Source organism: Schistocerca nitens, chromosome 11 (genome assembly GCF_023898315.1).
Source record: "Schistocerca nitens isolate TAMUIC-IGC-003100 chromosome 11, iqSchNite1.1, whole genome shotgun sequence".
Taxonomy (NCBI): Eukaryota; Metazoa; Arthropoda; class Insecta; order Orthoptera; family Acrididae; genus Schistocerca; species Schistocerca nitens.
In genome coordinates this window covers 209,953,531-209,973,757 of record NC_064624.1, presented here as the reverse complement: position 1 = coordinate 209,973,757, position 20,227 = coordinate 209,953,531, and the positions used below count along the sequence as shown (strand labels likewise).

The following is a 20,227-nucleotide window of genomic DNA, read 5'->3' as shown; positions in this document are numbered from 1 at the left end:
CATATCGTGCCAGCCGAGAGATACCTGTCAACAGACCGCCGTGTGAACCGCAATCAAAAAACCACTGGCAGATAACAGAGCAGTACCTTCCAAAGGCTACTCTGTGAGCTGGCTGAGAAGAACTCTAGTAGGATCCCTTACTTCGGTCCCGTATCCGATAAACTGGGGAGATTTTTGATATCTGTCCGTGTCACTCCTGCCCTTTCGGAACCTAAAAATAATGGGAAACATCACACCCGTACGGTGTTTCCCTTTTTCACGTGCGCACATGGCGACTCGACTGACACCACGAGCGTCACTGTGTGATGGATCATTCAGTGTGTTGTGGTCAGAGTTACCGTATTTACTCGAATCTAAGCCGCACTTTTTTTCCGGTTTTTGTAATCCATAAACCCGCCTGCAGCTTAGAATCGAGTGCAAAGCAAGCGGAAGTTCTGAAAAATGTTGATAGGTGCCGCCACAACTAACTTCTGCCGTCGAATATATGTAGCGCTACATAAGCATGCTTTGTGGGCACAAAGATAAATACTGGCGCCAAAACCTCTGCATCAGTAAAAAAAAAAAAAAAAAAAAAAAAAAAAAAAAAAAAAGGTAGAAGACGAGCTTTTTTTTTTATCCGCCCCGAGTTTCGACCACTGCATTTTCATATATTATCCAACGAAGTAAATACAAATTCCGTATTGTTCATCTTCGAATGTAGCAGAATTTCAATGTACTACGAAAATCTGACTGGCAAGATTGTTAGGGATGTTTGTCAATATGGCCAACTCTACGTTCCGAGTTTCTTCCTACCTGTGAGAAGAGATGGTTGCTAATAGGAACCTGATGAAATGTGAATCACATGCAGTATTCTCTTCACCATAAGAATAATACAAATATAAACATTTTGCCATGTATTCTTTCGTGTTTGCTGCTATGTCATTTAAATCCTGTCTGCGTAATAAACTACGAAACTAGAGTGAGACAACAGCAAACGCGGAAGAATATACATATCGTGTCATGTTTATATTCGTATCATTCTTATGCCTAATAGTGATACAGTCAGAAATGAAGCACGGCAACTGACTAGATTTTAAATGTAAGATGACTAATTTCTGTGCAGAATTTGATGTACTAAAGAAGCGGCCGCAAAGATTTTCAAACGGAGGAAAATTTTCGCCTAACTCTCGTTCAGAACATGTTCTATCATACGCATTTGGTTCTTGTTGATCATTATCAAAGAAAGCAGCAGTGTAAGTACCAACAAATAGCAGTCTCTTGCCATTGTTTCGCTAATGAGACGATTCCTCTTTTTTTTTTTTTAAGCGGCAGTAGCGCGCACAAAAGCAAGTCATGCCGCGAGCGGCGACAGGCGCTAAACACGCACTATCAAAATGCGACAAACAATGCATTACACAGTACAGTAATGCATTTTCAGCTTAGAGTGACGTAAACACCTATAACAAAGAAAACGGCACTTATCAGATCAAAGCAAAATAAGCAATCGATTCAAACCAGACGAAGCACGTGAAAAAGGAAGGGTACCCGTATAAATACAGACGGAGCGCCTGATGCATAGCAATGGCTACCTGGTAAAGCTTAACTGCTAAGCTTACGACTCGAACCAAACTACTGTAGCTGTATCGTCTTTCATTAGACCTAAATTGTGTGTCATATTACAATGGACCAACTTTGTTTCGATTTGGAGGTGCGGCCTAAGTAGCTGTATCGTCTTTCATTAGACCTAAATTGTGTGTCATATTACAATGGACCAACTTTGTTTCGATTTGGAGGTGCGGCCTAAAACTTTTCTCTCCCCTTGAATTTCGAGTCTCAAATTTCAGGTGCGGCTTAGATTCGGGAAATTTTTTTTCCCTTTATTTCGAGTCTCATTTTTCAGGTGCGGCTTAGATTCGAGTGCAGCTTAGATTCGAGTAAATACGGTACCTTTGACTGTTCTTCCAATACGGACACCTTTTGTTTCGTTCTCACGGTACAGCTATTCTGTACTACACGCGTGCCCAAACTCATTCCTCTCAGCTCTGTTTTTCTGCAGGCAGGGTAACGCTCACTACTTACGGGTACCAAATGACAAACACATCTTCAATGATAATTCTGTTTCGATTTAACCGTGTACATCAATCGTCAAGACAGATCCAAGCATAAGTAAGTCATAACTTCACATACACAAATCGACTAATCCGACCACATCGAACTCTACACTGTTGTTGTTGTGGTCTTCAGTCCTGAGACTGGTTTGATGCAGCTCTCCATGCTACTCTATCCTGTGCAAGCTTCTTCATCTCCCAGTACCTACTGCAACCTACATCCTTCTGAATCTGCTTAGTGTATTCATCTCTTGGTCTCCCTCTACGATTTTTACCCTCCATGCTGCCCTCCAATACTAAGTTGGTGATCCCTTGATGTCTCAGAACATGTCCTACCAACTGGTCCCTTCTTTTAGTCAAGTTGTGCCACGAACTCCTCTTCTCCCCAATCCTATTCAATACCTCCTCATTAGTTATGTGATCTACCCATCTAATCTTCAGCATTCTTCTGTAGCACCACATTTCGAACGCTTCTATTCTCTTCTTGTCCAAACTATTTATCGTCCATGTTTCACTTCCGTACATGGCTACACTCCATACAAATACTTTCGGAAACGACTTCCTGACACTTACATCTATACTCGACGTTAACAAATTTCTCTTCTTCAGAAACGCTTTCCTTGCCATTGCCAGTCTACTGACGATGGTGGAACTCTACATAAGATCCGAGATTTACGATCGCCATTCGTCTCGGGCATTTACAGAGTAGTACACCCGTTTCCTCCGAGGTGTTCACGACACGTACAGGGTGCGTCACCGAGGCTACCGCACTCGCCCTGCCGTGCCTCGCCCCGGCCGTGTTCCGCCACTGAGCACGCACTGCCTGCACCGATCACGTGTCGGGATCATCACAGTCTACTTTTCCCGGCAGGAGTGTCCTCAGTGGAATGTAGGTGATTCTCACGAACAGGCCACATTACACTACGCCTGTCGTGAAGGGCGCTTAGTTACCCTGTATAATACTGGCGATATCTCTGGTATTAAATGCCAGAGTGTGGGTGTAGACATATCTGACAGAGAGAGAGAAGTTTCCAAAACTAGGTTCGTACTACACAGTGCCACTCGTAATCGTAAGTCAGCTCTAGCAGCGCATTTGGCACGCGATGTGCACGGATTGTCTAACATTGAAGCTGACTTAGGAATCTCGCGTGTACAATTACGAGGACCGGTCCTCCACATTTTGGAAGGGTTGCAAACAGCGTAGTGTAGGCTGAAACATCCAGACAGTACTCTAAATGAGGAAGCCAAATTTCAACATAAGAGAACGCTCAGCAACTATTCGCGATGTCTAACTCGTATCTGTAGCGCCTCATCCCCCGATCTCTCGAGTCGCGTGTTGTACAACTGGGAGGTGACGCATAACGTGTTCAGTTTCCCATTTAATGGATTTGTACGTAATTTTCCGTTGCTCTGCTACACCTAATGTGTAGCCCTGCACCTACCTACATATTCAAGTGGTCCCCCCCCCCTCCCCCCTCCACGGTAACTAGTCACATTGACATATCTGTTACAGGAGATGTACTGAACTGTAATTATGTAGGTCACCTCACACGTTGCATTGCACTACCTGGATCCACTGCCTTTTAATCTCGGTACGACATACTCGGCATATTCGATGTAACAATAAAATCGATCAATTATTGATAAAATTATTTAACCGGACACATAAAAAATCTACTCGCCGAGCGGCGGCAGAACCACGTGTGAAAGACCGTCACGATTGGCGAAGCTTTTGCAGCCGGTGGCTCCTCCTTCGGGCAGAAAGAGTGAAGGGGATGGAAGAAGGGTGAAGGAAAAGGATTGAAGAGGTCTAGAAAAAGGAGCAGTGTAATGCAAGGATTTGTTAATGTATAATACACTTAGTCATATGGACAGTCAGAACACAAACAGAGAATCTGTCATGATGTTATACTACACACACTTGACGTAAGGACACTTACATTTACCCATGATTTGGTAAATTGTAAGCACCTCCTTTCACACACCCCTTGAAGGCGATGCAAACATTATAATGTATTGTGTTCTCTTTTTATGTAGTTGCTGTAGGATTTGGTAGTTTATAGGTAGTGAATAGTTCCTTCCATTCTATCTTTCTTTCTTTCTCCATTATCCTACCACCTCCTGCAGCTGGGTATTATTTGTTTGTTTGTGGAATGTAAGGATATATTGTGTGACAGTAAACTTTCAAGTAAGAGTAGAAAGACATGAATATTGATGGCATTACAAGCCTGGTCAACCACTAGCCACGATATGGAATCAAAAGAAAGAAGGAAATAGTAAATGAAGGAAAGCCCGTGCTTTAAATATTAAGTGTGATATCCCTTGGCACGCCCAAACCTGAATGAAAAACAAATAATACCCCAATAAAAGAAAGTAGCCAATGGGACTTAGTATAATTTTTAGTGTAAATATTTCACATGTATATTCTTGTAAATTTATATGTATTTGTGTATGGGTTAAAACTTTGCATATTGTCAACATATTTTGAAATGTGAGCACGAAAATGTAAGCTTTCAGAATTAACGATGTAAACATGCTTGGACAAAGTGAGCTTTGTTAAAATGTAAATATGGCAAAAAAGTGTTGCAAACTGTGTTAAACTGTGAACATTATAAACGACGAATTTTGTGTTATTTGTGAAACTTATGGTGCATAAACCAAGTAACTGTTTGTAAACCGATATAAACTGCAATTTACTTCGACGATAATGAGGATTTTCACACTGCAAATGAACGTTTGTTGGCGAGTGTAAACAACGTGGTGAAACACCTACCTCTGCGAACATCGACGCCGTTGTTCCTGGCCGGCCTTCAGATGCTTTGGAGACAATAAACTCAGCACCTGTCGTAGGCGATGTGGAGGCTGAAAACTACATTGACCATATATGCCCCGGGAACAATAGTCATGAAAATGCACAAGGACCTGGAGTGTTGTGTCGTAACAGAAGACATAGATATTACTTCAGATCATGCACACGCTCAATCTTATGGTGTCACCGGACTTAACACGCCATTTATGCTGGAATAACAACTTGTAATGAACACTATGTGAAAGTGAATACTGCGCAAGACTGTCATAACACAGCGATTTTGAAACTGCCACACGCGAAATTCAGTGACGCTACTGCGCATGCGCAAAGACTATGTGCTGCCAGAGATGCATTGGGAAACCAACGCTGGGAGCACACAACATTAACTGCACTGGCGAGCAGCTTGTTCAAACAAACTGTATGTATCCAGAATGAGATTTTCACTCTGCAGCGGAGTGTGCGCTGATATGAAACTTCCTGGCAGATTAAAACTGTGTGCCCGACCGAGACTCGAACTCGGAACCTTTGCCTTTCACGGGCAATTGCTCAACCAACTGAGCTACCGAAGCACGACTCACGCCCGGTACTCACAGGTTTACTTCTGCCAGTACCTCGTCTCCTATCTTCCAAACTTTACAGAAGCTCTCCTGCGAAACTTACAGAACTAGCACTCCTGAAAGAAAGGATATTGCGGAGACATGGCTTAGCCACAGCCTGGGGGATGTTTCCAGAATGAGATTTTCACTCTGCAGCGGAGTGTGCGCTGATATGAAACTTCCTGGCAGATTAAAACTGTGTGCCCGACCGAGACTCGAACTCGGGACCTTTGCCTTTCGCGGGCAATTGCTCAACCAACTGAGCTACCCAAGCACGACTCACGCCCGGTACTCACAGCTTTACTTCTGCCAGTACCTCGTCTCCTACCTTCCAAACTTTACAGAAGCTCTCCTGCGAACCTTGCAGAACTAGCACTCCTGAAAGAAAGGCTATTGCGGAGACATGGCTTAGCCACAGCCTGGGGGATGTTTCCAGAATGAGATTTTCACTCTGCAGCGGAGTGTGCGCTGATATGAAACTTCCTGGCAGATTAAAACTGTGTGCCCGACCGAGACTCGAACTCGGGACCTTTGCCTTTCGCGGGCAATTGCTCAACCAACTGAGCTACCGAAGCACGACTCACGCCCGGTACTCACAGGTTTACTTCTGCCAGTACCTCGTCTCCTACCTTCCAAACTTTACAGAAGCTCTCCTGCGAAACTTACAGAACTAGCACTCCTGAAAGAAAGGATATTGCGGAGACATGGCTTAGCCACAGCCTGGGGGATGTTTCCAGAATGAGATTTTCACTCTGCAGCGGAGTGTGCGCTGATATGAAACTTCGTGGCAGATTAAAACTGTGTGCCCGACCGAGACTCGAACTCGGGACCTTTGCCTTTCGCGGGCAATTGCTCAACCAACTGAGCTACCGAAGCACGACTCACGCCCGGTACTCACAGCTTTACTTCTGCCAGTACCTCGTCTCCTACCTTCCAAACTTTACAGAAGCTTCTGTAAAGTTTGGAAGGTAGGAGACGAGGTACTGGCAGAAGTAAAGCTGTGAGTACCGGGCGTGAGTCGTGCTTCGGTAGCTCAGTTGGTTGAGCAATTACCCGCAAAAGGCAAAGGTCCCGAGTTCGAGTCTCGGTCGGGCATACAGTTTTAATCTGCCAGGAAGTTTCAAACTGTATGTAAATATATATATCAATTGTGTAAAAAGGATCCAAACTTTAATAATTGTATTTAGTATATAGGTTTAGAAAGTAAGTGTTGGCAAAGATTATCCCGTATGGATGCACGTGGCCTTACCAATGAAAATATGCATATATTGACTTTTAGCTTTACTAGCCTGCCACGCTAAATGTTTTAGCGTGACAGTCGAGGGGGCGATGTAGCGGGACTTTGAATTTCGCCGTGCTGCACTCGTTCCCTCAGACATGAATTGTGCTGTCGCAGCGGTATGAGCGCTCGACGGCAGAGAAAATACTAAAATTGTAACTCTTTTTTGTTTTCTATCTGTTTCTTGATTGTCTCTTGATAGCCGAAGCTTAAGACAGACGTGATCTGATGCTGACGTAAAAAACATAATAGCTAGTCTAGATCTGATTGTAATGTGTAGACATTGTGGAAGTTGTTATGAAATTCGGAGGATGGAGAGAAGCAACTAAAATAAATTGTATTTATTATCAAGACTGTTTTGTATACATTAGAAATTCCTGGACAATGAAACTTATTGCAATATATCGGAGCAGACTTTTCACGCAGAAATGAAGGAGATTTTTGAAGAAATGGATGCCGCACGAAAGAAGACAAGTTAACCTGGTAAGGATAAACTCTTATCTACGCCACATCCCCCTGTCAGTTACATTTTGTTATTCTCTGCTTCTTGTCAATAATTTTTGTAGTGGAAATTGGTTTAACTTTTGCTCAAAAACCCCACAAGGACCACCCCAACAATAGCTTTTCCGAATAACGAAGTCCGATAGCTTTTCTGTAATACGAAGTCCGATCTGCATTTCTTTCTTTCTTTCCTTCCGATTTTTCAAAAACCCCCTTTTTATTCACCATTTCTTCCCACATTTTCAACCTTTTTCTTTTTCTTTTCTTGTCTTCTCTCTTTTCTTTTTTTATTAACCACTACAGCAGGCTTCAGGGAAGGCACCCAGAACGAGGATCAGGGGAGACTCACCGTACAATAAGTATCCTTTTTTATTCTTCCTTCCCCTTCAACCCCTTCGGCACGAAGGAGGAGCCACCGGTTCCGAGAGCTCACCAATCGCGACAGTCTTTTACGTGTGTGTTCTGCCGCCGCTTGCCGAGTAGATTTTTTTGTCTATCCAATTAACTAATTTATATCTAAAAACAAAGATTCTGTAACTTACCAAACAAAAGTGCTGGCAGGTTGACAGACACACAAACAAACACACACACAAATTTCAAGCTTTCGCAACCCATGGTTGCTTCATCAGTGAAGAGGGAAGGAGAGGGAAAGACGAAAGGATGTGAGTTGGAGTCATTTCAATCCCGGGAGCGGAAAGACTTACCTTAGGGGGAAAAAAAGGACAGGTAGGCCTAACCTCTTTGCCTTTACATATGTCTGTATATGTGCGGATGGATATGTGTGTGTGTGTGTGTGTGTGTGTGTGTGTGTGTGTGTGTGTGCGCGCGCGCTTGCGCTAGAATGTATACCTGTCCCTCTTTCCCCCTAAGGTAAGTCATTCCAGTCCCGGGATTGGAATGACTCGTTACCCTCTCCCTTAAAACCCACATCTTTTCATCTTTTCCTCTCCTTCCCTCTTTCCTGATGAAGCAACCGTTGGTTGCGAAAGCTTGAAATTAGTGTGTGTGTTGGTGTTTGTTATTGTCTCTATCAACGTACCAAAACTTTCGTTTGGTAAGTTACAGAATCCTTGTTTTTAGATATATTTTTCCCACGTGGATTGTTTCCCCTCTGTTATATTCATACAATTAACTAATTTTATCAATATATTTTATGTATCTTGCACCATTATCTTTAGTTTGTGGTGTGTCCATTTGGTCTCTTATGTTTTGAATTACAGTTTTATTACTTTTATTTCCTGACAATTTCATTACACATTTTTATTATTTTTATTTCTTAACAACTGCATTATACATTGCTCGTTGTGCTTTTACTGTCTGCTCCGTAGCAGGCCTTTCTCAGCTAACGCCATTCGTACGACAGTATTATTACCGGCGAGAGGCATTCGGGAGAAAATGTGGAGTGTGGCTGCTGTGTCAGCTACGATTCCTCCGGTCGCCCCTCCCGCCCTCAGGGTTGCTCCCAGCGGCAGCCGCTCTACGACGTGTACGCGTACCGAGGTGACTCGCTGCAGTTCACACTGCGGTCTCCCGAATGGGCTCGCCGGGCATCCTCGGTGTGCACCGGCCCGGTCACTTACGCTGTACGCTGCTTTTGAGGTTCACAAATTGGCACTCTGTGACATTTACATCTCCATTTCGGTTCCTTACGCCTGTGCCGCACGTACGGCTATTCAGTTTGTTCGTAGTTTTGCACTAGTCTGGCAACGAGTGTTTATTTTCTGATTCGGTCCCGCTCTTTCGGTCTCGTCCCGTTTACCTGGTGCGGTACTGTCTGTCCGAGTACCTCTTCGTACCTCATCCACACAGGATCTGCGATGTTACTCAATAAATTTCAATTTTTACATCACTTCTACGGTTTTCCCACACACAATTAAAGCACGACTTGACGTTCACACCTGTACGGATCCTTTTAATTTAAATTGTCGGTGCGGTCCATAATGTCACGGAGTTTTTGCACAAGATTAGTAAACGTCACAGTACACGTAACAGTGACTTTAGACACCAATAATATATCCTCTTTCATTATTTACAACAGTCTGCCAATGCCGGGGTAACTTTTCGATTCCACGACTGTAGAAATTGTGCAGTTTCGAGGGGAACAATCGTCGAACGATGTTCGGAGCGAATTTTCGTCCGGACTGAAAGTTCCTCGAAGACTGTGGGATAGAGGGCAGATAAGGTGAAACTGTGAGGGCGCGAGGTCAGACGAATAAGGGGGATGCGGAATGACTTCCCGACCCGACTCCCGTACAGTGTTTCTCGCCGGTCTATCAGAATGCAGGCGGGCATTACTGTGGAGTAGTGTCGTTTCACGCAGTTTTCCCGGTCGTCGTTCTCGGATTGCGTCCACAAGATGTCTCGGATGTCGACAATAAATGTCAGGAGCGACGATTACACCTCGGGGAAGCAATTTGTACTACACCACACCGTCACTGTTCTGCCAGATATGTACCGTTACTTCTTGCAGATGCCCAGGGGCCTTTATATGGGAAGTTTCTGCTTTGTTTGTGCTCAACCATTCCTTTCTTTCCCTTACCTTAGCATAAAGACACCATTTCTCATCACCGATAACGAAACACAGCACGAACGGTCGGTGTCATTCGAGATCCAATTGACGAAGAGTGACGAGAAGTGGACGTACGGAAACCCACCGACAGTTGTGATTTTTGGCAAGTTATCGGCCGTTTTAGCGAACGACGCACGGGCTGTCTACTGTGTTTCACTTTTTATCTGTCGTAGCAATACTATCGAGGACATTTAATTTTTAGTTCCGGACCTCTGCTTCTCTGTATTTTATAGACCCTTCTGTGTGTCCCAGTTTTTAGCTGTCTTCTCTCCTGTCGATTGGGATTGACCTGTAGTTGTTTTTAACTCCTCTCTCTGTCTTTGTCTTTGACAGTTTCGACACGGGTACATATGACCGTAGTTGTTTTTGCGCCCTGAAACAAAACAAAACCTCGATTTTGCAACCTTCCCCACTGCACGTAAATGTCACACGACAGTGGAACGATCACAGGTAGTCCGTTTTGCCAGTTCTCGAGTACAATGACGTCAATCGTAGTCGACTAATGCATTTAAACGACCTCTGTCAAACCCCAAAGGTCTTCCCGAAGGTGGAAATTCACTAATGCCAAAACGACCTCCTCAAAATGCGAAAACCATTTCCTCGCTGTGCCCTGTCCAGTGACATTACCCCCACACACGGCGCAGATGTTTCCGGGTGTCCCCAACTGTCACCTCTCTATCAAACACAAACAGAAGAAAATGTCGGAACTGTTCCGATTTCTCCACTCGGCACTCCATTTGCTAGCATCTCCGGCTCTTCTTACTATCCCAAATGAGTAAATGTAAACCAGAATACCAACATGCAAAAACAAAAAAAAGTTATGCACCAACCTAATAATTTTATATACGATGACTCTCTGTTTCCCTCGCATTTTCTAGCGCTGCAAGACAGGATTTACACTGAGAGACTCAGGTCGTGTGTACGATTTTATCAAAATAGAGTATTTGCCAATTACGACTGGTGCAGATTCAATCATGTGAAATTTTAGCAACAGCTGTGGACATACCAGGAAGAGTATAACAAACAACATTTCTCAAATATCCAAATATATTAGAGCCGCACTCACGTATGAGGTACCAAGTGTCGGCGCTGACCGCCGGCAGGGCAGCGACAGGCGGGCAGCCGGGACCACCCGATCCAGATCCGGAGCCGGAGCCGGATGCAGACATCGTGGGCACCAGCGTCGTCACACCCAGCCGCACGGTTCCCGACCAGTGGGGGGCCAACTCGCGCAAGCAGATCTGTCACACAAAGTTTGTTCTCAGCACTGTGTGTGTGTGTGTGTGTGTGTGTGTGTGTGTGTGTGTGTGTGTGAGTGAGAGAGAGAGAGAGAGAGAGAGAGAGAGAGAGAGAGAGAGACCATGTGCCAAATTATGTACAAGAACCAACAGGGAACAATGATAATGGAATACAAACAACAATGTTCTCAGATTAAGAAAGGTGTATGATAGTGTAGTGGTTAATAAAAAAAGAAAAAGTGAAGAAAAGAAAGGGTTGAAAATGTGGGAAAAATGCGGCATTCAGGTCTTGTTCTCCAACAATCTCCTCCTTCATTTCTCCAGGAAAAAGTCGTAGCTGCTCCGAAATTATGCAGTAAATTTCATCGTCCAAGAATTACTGATGTATACAGATCAAAACCATCTTGTTATTGAATGCAATGTATTTTACGGCTGCTTCCATCCTCCAAATTTCATACAAGCTTCCACAATACTATATTGTCTCCACATCAGTAAGTTTTTATGTCTTAATCAGACCAAGACTAACTAATAACTTTTTACGTCTGAATCATACCAAGATTAGTAAATAAGTTAAATTAAGCTTTCGCTCACAAGAGACAATAGCGGGTAGAAAACAAAAATAGTTACAATTTTTGTACCTTCATTTTCTTATAAATATTTTCTCTGCCGTCGAGCGCTCGTACAGCTGCGACGGTATAATTTATATCTGAGGGAACGAGTGTAGTGTGGCGAAATTCAAAGTCCCCCTACAATAGGGATAGAGACTTTTACTCCTACTGTTCCATCTATACATTGAAGAAAGAGTAACGGAAACAAAAGAAAGGTTCAGAAGTGGGATTAAAATTCTGGATGAACGGGTATCGACAGTAAGACTCGACAATGACTTTGATATCGTCAGTTTAAGTGAACTGTCGAATTGAACGATTACTCTAACGAACACAGAATTTCGATTGTGAGAGAATCGAAGAAATATGTAACTAATGACGAGTAGTGTAAATGAGAATACATTAGTGAGAAATGTAATATCCATATTGGCGACCATAGAGTAGAATAACACGTGGCAACATAACACGTGGCAGACAAAGCTAGGAAGACGTAAGCAGCAGACTAGCAGTGGCAAAACGAGTGTTTCTGCCGAGGTAAAACATACCAGTAGCAAAAGCAGGCTTTAATTTGAGGAAGAAATTGTAAGGGCGTTTGTATGGAGCACAGCATTGTATGGTAGTGTTCCACGACCTTTTGGAGAACCGTGAAAAAAGATTTGAAAGAAATAATAAATAGTCAAACATTTTCAAATGGAAAGTTCATTTAAACCCCCTGACCACGATTCTGATGTTCATAAAACCAACTTCTGAATATTATATGTAGAACAATAATATATTATTGATACAGAAAATTAATCAGGCTTGCAAGGTTACATGTTGAATGTTGAAAATTAGGTGCACTGGAAAGACAAAAAAGGGGGATCAACAAAGAAAGTAATATGTGGAAAACAATGACAAGAAGAAGAAGAAGAAGAAGAAGAAGAAGAAGAAACAGTCGTTAAGAAATCAAGAGAGGAACAAAGAAATCGCTATAATAAAGAGTTGCAATAAGCAACAGGTATCTGGTTTCAACAGTAATAAAGTTGCCACAGTAAATAAAAAGGCAACACCAACACAAAATCAATGGTTCTATACTAACAGGTAAATAAGAAGACAAGAAAATCACACACACGCACACAAATAATAAAGGACAAGTGTCAAAAAAACTGCTTGACAGTTTCATAGTACCAATGTGTGTAAAGGGCACTAGAGTAACGACATTCTTCACTTCAGACTGAAGCACTGCACAAATAATAAATAAATACACTCAAAATTCACAGCAGCAGGTGTGTGTAGACTGAAGTGTGGAATCTGACGAAATCCTTACATCGGTCATACAGGCGGGACATTTGAAGTGTGTTTCAAATAGCACAGTTTAACAGACAATAATAAAACAGCATCTGGTGGGCATCATATAACATCAAATCAATCTGATGGAACCATCAGTACACATCCAGAAATACTACACAATGAACCTGAGGGACAATGTCGGAAGAAAGCGAGATTTTTACACACCGTTCACGAGAGCCCACAACACATTAAACCGACAGCAAGAGTTTATCGACAGCACACCGCTGCCACTTCCAGCCGTCTACCCCTACACAACGCTCACACAGACGACAGCCGCATTCACCGAGAAGTGAGAGTGGCGGCGCTTCGGCCCGGCAGCGAGTCGCCGTGCACACCGGCTTCCCCACACACTGCAAAACGCGCACACTGAGTGACGCCGTCACACAGAAGCAGACGCAGTTAACTGTAACTGTTACACGGTATTCCCTGTAATTCTGATCGCTTCACATAATACCACTTTTATAACTCCACTATTTTAAGTTTTACGGTTTATAGTTTCATTGTTCTGTGCTCCAGATATGTGAACAAAAATGTAACTACCTTAAAAGAAATGGACAACATAATTAAAAACAAAAATGCACAAACGCCCACGACATGACAGGATTAATAGTGTGTTAATTAAACTTAACAGATTACTGCTCAAGTTGAGGATTTTACCGTATTTACTCGAATCTAAGCCGCACTTTTTTTGCAGTTTTTATAATCCAGAAAACCGCCTACGGCTTAGAATCGAATGCAAAGTAAGTGGAAGTTCTGAAAAATGTTGGTAGGTGCCGCCACAACTAACTTCTGGCATCGAATATATGTAGCGCCACACAGGCATGCTTTGCAGGCACAAAGATAAATACTGGCGCCAAAATCTCTCTGTCAAAAAAAGAGAGAGAGAGAGAGAGAGAGAGAGAGAGAGAGAGAGAGAGAGAGAGAGAGAGTGTGTGGAAGACGAGCTTTTCTTTCTCCGGCCCGACTTTCGACCACTGCATTTTCATACATTATCCAACAAAGTAAATACAAATTTCGTATTGTTCATCTTTGAATGTAGCAGCATTTCAATGTACTGTTTGGGATGTTTGGAACCTGAAGAAATGTGAATCACATGCAGTATTCTCTGCACCATAAGAAAGAATACAAATATAAACATTATGCCATGTATTCTTTCGTGTTTGCTGCTATGTCATTTAAATCCTGTCTGCGTAATAAACTACGAAACTAGAGTGAGACAACAGCAAACGCGGAAGAATATACATATCGTGTCATGTTTATATTCGTATTATTCTTATGCCTAATAGTGATACAGTCAGAAATGAAGCACGGCAACTGACTAGATTTTAAATGTAAGATGACTAATTTCTGTGCAGAATTTGATGATGTCCTAAAGAAGCGTCCGCAAAGATTTTCAAACGGAGAAAAATTTTCGCCTAACTCTCATTCAGAACATCTTCTATCACACACAGTCTATTATTTGGTTCTTGTTGATTATTATCAAAGAAAGCGGCAGCAGTGTAAGTAACAACAAATAGCGGTCTCTTGCCATTGTTTCGCTAATGAGACGATTCCTCTCTTCTTTTTTTTTATTGTAAGCAGCGGCAGCGTGCACAAAAGCAAGCCATGCCTCGAGCGGCGACAGGCCGTAAACACGCACTATCAGAATGTGACAAACAATGCACGACACAGTACAGTAATGCTTTTTCAGCTTCGACTGACGTAAACACCTATAACAAAGAAAATGGCACATCAAAGCAAAATAAGCAATCGATTCAAACCAGACAAAGCACGTGAAAAAGGAAGGGTACCCATATAAATATGGACGGAGCGGAGCGCCTGACGCATAGCAACGGCTACCTGGTAAAATTAACTGCTAAGCTTAAGACTCGAAGCAAACTACTGTAGCTGTATCGTCTTTCATTAGACCTAAATTGTGTCTCATATTACAATGGACCAACTTTGTTTTGATTTGGAGGTGCGGCCTAAAACTTTTCTCTCCCCTTGAATTTCGAGTCTCAAATTTCAGGTGCGGCTTAGATTCGGGAAATTGTTTTTCCCTTTATTTCGAGTCATTTTTCAGGTGCGGCTTAGATTCGAGTAAATATGGTACTTCTGATCGACACCTGATGGCTAAACACTAAAATTCTATAAGAATAGCTTACAACACAGGTATTATCACTGTTCAAACAAGGGAGTCGCTGCAAATCTTCAAATTACACAGTGTCAATACGATAATCGAGACCCGCAGAAGTGACTCGGGTGACAAACGTCGCAGGACACCTCCCCGTATCCTGCCGGAGCTCGTCTCGCCCCACACAGTGCGGCAGCTCCGTGCGACACGGACTCGGCGACTCTTCGGAAGCCCCTGCAGAAATACTGAGTCGTCGTGCCTCTACAGCCGTCCGTAATTGTGAAAAAGTTGCCAGTGCAGCGCAGGATTTTGTGCCCGAACTGAACTCTCGATTACGTCCCATAAACGTTCGACGGGATTTGCGTCGGGACACCTGGGTGGTCAAATTGTTCACTCGAATTATCCAGAATGTTTTCAAACCCGAATGAGATTTTCACTCTGCAGCGGAGTGTGTGCCGATATGAAACTTCCTGGCAGATTAAAAGTGTGTGCCGGGCCGAGACTCGAACTCGGGACCTTTGCCTCTCGCGGGTAAGTGCTCTACCGACTGAGCTACCCGAGCACGACTAACTCCCCGTCCTCACAGCTTTACTTCTGCCAGTACCTCGTCTCCTACCCCCCCAAACTTAACAGCTCTCCTGCGAACCTTGCAGAACTAACACTCCCGAAAGAAAGGCAAAAGTCGCGAGTTCGAGTCTCGGTCCGGCACACAGTTTTAATCTGCCAGGAAGTTTCACGTTTTCAAACCGATTACGAACGACTGCGGTCCGGTAACACGGCACACTTACGTACGTAAGAATTCTGTCGTCGTTTGCGAAAGTCGAGTCCGCGGACAGCCGAGAACGGGCTCCGAGAAGCTGAAGGTAACTGACAGCCGGTCCTACCCTCGTAAACGCGGCCCGCACCATTCGGGAACCACCGCCGGCTCGCACGGTGCCTCGTCGACGACTCTGGTCCGCGGCTCCGCGAGGTCTGCGCCGCACTCCGACTCTACCGCCAGCTCTCGCCGAATGAAAGTGGGACTCGTCTGACAGGGCCGCAGTTTTCCGTTCGCCCAGAGTCCGACTCGTACCGCCACGAGCCCGAGAGAGGCACCGCGAGGAAAGTTGCGGTGTGGCAACCGCGTCGGTCACGTGCCGCCTTCGCCCTCTAGCGCCGTCATAACGTATACATCTGTCGTACGCCACAAATTCACTACTACAGTTATTTCGTGCAGTGTCACTCGCATCTTAGCACCGACAACTCTACAAAAACTCCGCCGCTCCGTGTCGTCGAACGGAGGCCGTCGGCCACGGCGGAGCCCGAAGTGACGGGTACTGCCTAAAATCTGGCATTCTCGGCATGCTCTCGACACTGTGGATATCGGAATATTGATTTTGTTAACAATTTTCAAAATGGAAAGTCCCACATTTCCAGCTGCAACTACCGTTCCGCATTCAGAGTCTGTCGACAGCTGTCGTGCGGCCACAGTCGTGTCTGAAACCCTGTCACTTTAATCGTCCGAATACAAACGACAGCTCCACCGATGCAGTGCCCTTTTATACCTCGTGTACGCGATGCTACCGGCATCCGTATATGTGCGTATTGCACTTGTCGCCGTAGTTTATATTCCGATGTATTAAATAACGTATTAAAGATTATTACAGAAGTTTACTTCTAGAACAAAAAAGTGGCTTCACAAGAGGCAGGTCACGCAGCGACAATATATTTACTGACCTATCTGGCTTTCGTAGCTTTTGAAAAAGCATCAGACAGGGTGGACAGACAGAGCTGGCAGGAAATTACATATCGCGTATTCTTTTCCATTTATTTTTAAAGACAAAGTTACCTGAAAATAGGAATAGCGCCAGAAGGGATCTGTATTCCAAACAGGAAATATATTAACACTATTATATGCTGACAACATTGTACTAATGGCAAAAACTGAAGATGAACTAGAGAAACTCAATTTAAATGCATATAACTTTAAGGCAATAGTAAATGAAACTGCACCAGTAGGATCCCACGGGAAATAACACAGTCCAAAACAAAACTGTGATTGAAGATAAGATTTTGGAATGAGTTCAGCACTTCGGTTACCTAGGAAGCTGCACTGATTTCAATGACAATAAGGATGTATCAAACTCCGTACGTGTCAGAGCTTACGTGCCACTGTAAGTGGAACATTAAAAAACACACGAAAAGAGACAAAAATGATGTTCTACAACGTGACGGCTGTACGTGTTCTGCTGCACAACAGACTCCCGGGTTACGAGGAGGAAGCATTTTAGCTTCTTCGAGCAGCTCAAACGATATTTTTATGAGCAGTCAAAGGTTGCACAAAGTTAGACAGGATTCCCAATGAAAATATGAGCCAAAAACTGAATATTTTTGCAATAAATCACAAGACAGAAGAACATAAAAACAATCAAAACTGGAAGAAACATCTGGAATGGATGGGAGAAACAAGGGTTCCAAAGATGACCTTACACTACAAACTGAAAGGAAAGAGGGAAAATCTTATAATTTTAGAATAGGACCCTTCTTACGCAGGTGTTTTACCGACTACAGATCTGTTGTGCTCATACATCCCTCCCTTCTTTCCCCTCTGCCAGTACCCCTCAGGTTTTCCCCCTCCCTCACTCCTCTTTAGCTGTTCCACCCTTTCCATTCCCTCCACCAGTTTCCTAATTCCAATTAAAACATAAAAAATAGTTGTGTACCACATATTCTGAGGTGTAGATCTGATACGAAACTCACTCTCTGCTGTGGGGTTCCAACAGCTGTCACCAAGTCCCACATATTGAAAGGTGTCTGTCAATTCTATATCTGTACTTCCATCTATACTCTGCAAATCACTGGGAAATGCACAGCAGAGGGTATAGCCTACTGTACCGGTTATTAGGCTTTCTTCTCATCCCATTGACATACGGAGTGTGGGAAAAAAGACTGACTGTATGCCTGTGTGTGTGTGTCTAATTATTCTAATATTATCTCCTTGTAAGAGACACACTATGTGACCAAAAGTATCTGGACACCCCAAAGAACATATGTTTTTCATATTAGGTGCACTGTGCTGCCACCTACTGCCAGGTACTCCATACCAGAGACCTGAGTAGTCATCAGACATCATGAGAGAGCAGAATAGGGCGCTCCGTGGAACACTCAGACTTCCAACGTGGTCACGTAATTGTCTGTCACTTGTGTCATACGTCTGTACGCGAGATTTCCACACTCCTAAACATCCCCAGGTCCACTGCTTCTGATGTGATAGTGAAGTGGAAACGTGAAGAGACACGTACAGCACAAAAGCGTACAGGCCGACCTCATCTGTTGACTGACAGAGACCGCCGACAGTTGAAGAGGGTCGTAATGTGTAATAGGCAGACATTTATCCAGACCGTCACACAGGAATTTCAAAGTACATCAGGATCCACTGCAAGTACTACGACAGTTAGGCGAGAGGTGAGAAAACTTGGATTTCAAGGTCGAGTGGCTGTTCATAAGCCGCACATCACGCCTGTAAATGCCAAATGATGCCTCTCTCGGTGTAAGGAGCGTAAACATTGGACGACTGAACAGTGGAAGAACGTTGTGTGGAGTGACGAATCACGGTACACAATGTGGCGATCCGATGGTAGGGTGTGGGTATGGCGAATGCCCGGTGAACGTCGTCTGCCAGCGTGTGTAGTGCCGACAGTAAAATTCGGAAGTGGTGGTGTTACGGTGTGGTCGTGTTTTTCAAGGAGGGGGCTTGCACCCCTAGTTGTTTTCCGTGGCACTATCACAGCTTAGGCCTAAATTGATGTTTTAAGCACCTTTTTGCTTCACACTGTTGAAGAGCAAATCTGAGATGGCGAACGCATCTTTCGACACAACTGAGTACCTATTCAAAACGTTTGGCCTGTGGTGGAGTGGTTACATGACAATAATGTCCCTGTAATGGACTGGACTGCACAGACTCCTGACCTGAATCCTATAGAAGACCTTTGGGAATATTTTGGAACGCGGACTTCGTACCGGGCCTCACCGACCGACATCGATCTCTCTCCTCAGAGCAGCACTCTGTGAAGAATGGGCTGCCATTCCCCGAGAAACCTTCCGATACCCGACCGAATGTACGCCTGCGAGCGTGGAAGCTGTCATCGAGGCTGAGGGTGGGCCGACACCGTATTCAATTCCGGAATTACTGACAGAGGACGCCACGTACTTTTAAGTCATTTTCAAGCCAGGCGTCCAGATACGTTTGATCACACAGTGTAACGTAGCGGATTATGGTATACCATTTGAAGCAAGTTCTTAACAGTTAGTTAACAGACTTTGTGGGGATAATCTGCTTCTATCTTCAGGAGTCTTAAAGTTCAGTTCCTTTAGTATCACTGTGAAACTCTTCCACGGGTCAAACAAATCTGGGACCATTCCTGTTGCCCTTCTCTGTATACATTCGATATCCCCTATTAGAACCCATTTGGTACGGGCCCCATACATTTGAGAACTATTCTAGGATGGATCGCACGAGTGATTTGTAAGCAATCTCCTTTATAAACTGATTGTACTTCTACACTATTCCACTGAGTTGGCCAATTCCAGCTGTGACTCATTGATATTATAGTCATAGCATGCAACATTTTTCCATTTTCTTAAGTGCACAATTTTACATTTCTGAACATTTAAAGCAAGTTGCAACTCTTTGCACCAGTTTGAAATCTTATTAAGATCGGACTAAATACTCCTGCACCTTCTTTCAGACTGCACTACTTCACAGGTAACTGCATATCTGCAAACCAACGTGAGGCTACTATTAATATTGTCTGTAAGGTCATCAACGTACAACACGAATAGCACGGGTCCCAACAATATTTCCCTGGGGCACACCTGAAGTTACTTCTACATCTAATGATGACTCTCCATCCAAGATAACATGCTGCATCCTCCCTACGAAAAAGTCATCAACCCAGTCACAAATTTCACTCAGTACCCCCACAAGATCATACTTTTGACAGTAAGTGTAGGTGTAGTACGGAGTCAAACGCTTTTCAGAAATAAAGAAATACTGCCTCGATCCAAAGCTTTCAGTATGTCGTGCGAGAAAAGTGGAAGTCGGGTTTCACACGATCGACGA

At 43.8% G+C, this 20,227-nt stretch overlaps 1 protein-coding gene across 1 annotated transcript in view; it reads right to left on the bottom strand.

The window, feature by feature from the left end:
• Nucleotides 1–20,227, bottom strand: part of LOC126212792 (neuralized-like protein 4) — a 303,166-nt gene that overhangs the window by 118,738 nt on the left and 164,201 nt on the right. Inside the window, exon 19 of the mRNA XM_049940194.1 lies at nt 10,908–11,082. Within this exon, the coding sequence (XP_049796151.1) occupies nt 10,908–11,082 (175 nt within the window). The remainder of the gene's footprint in view (nt 1–10,907; nt 11,083–20,227) is intronic.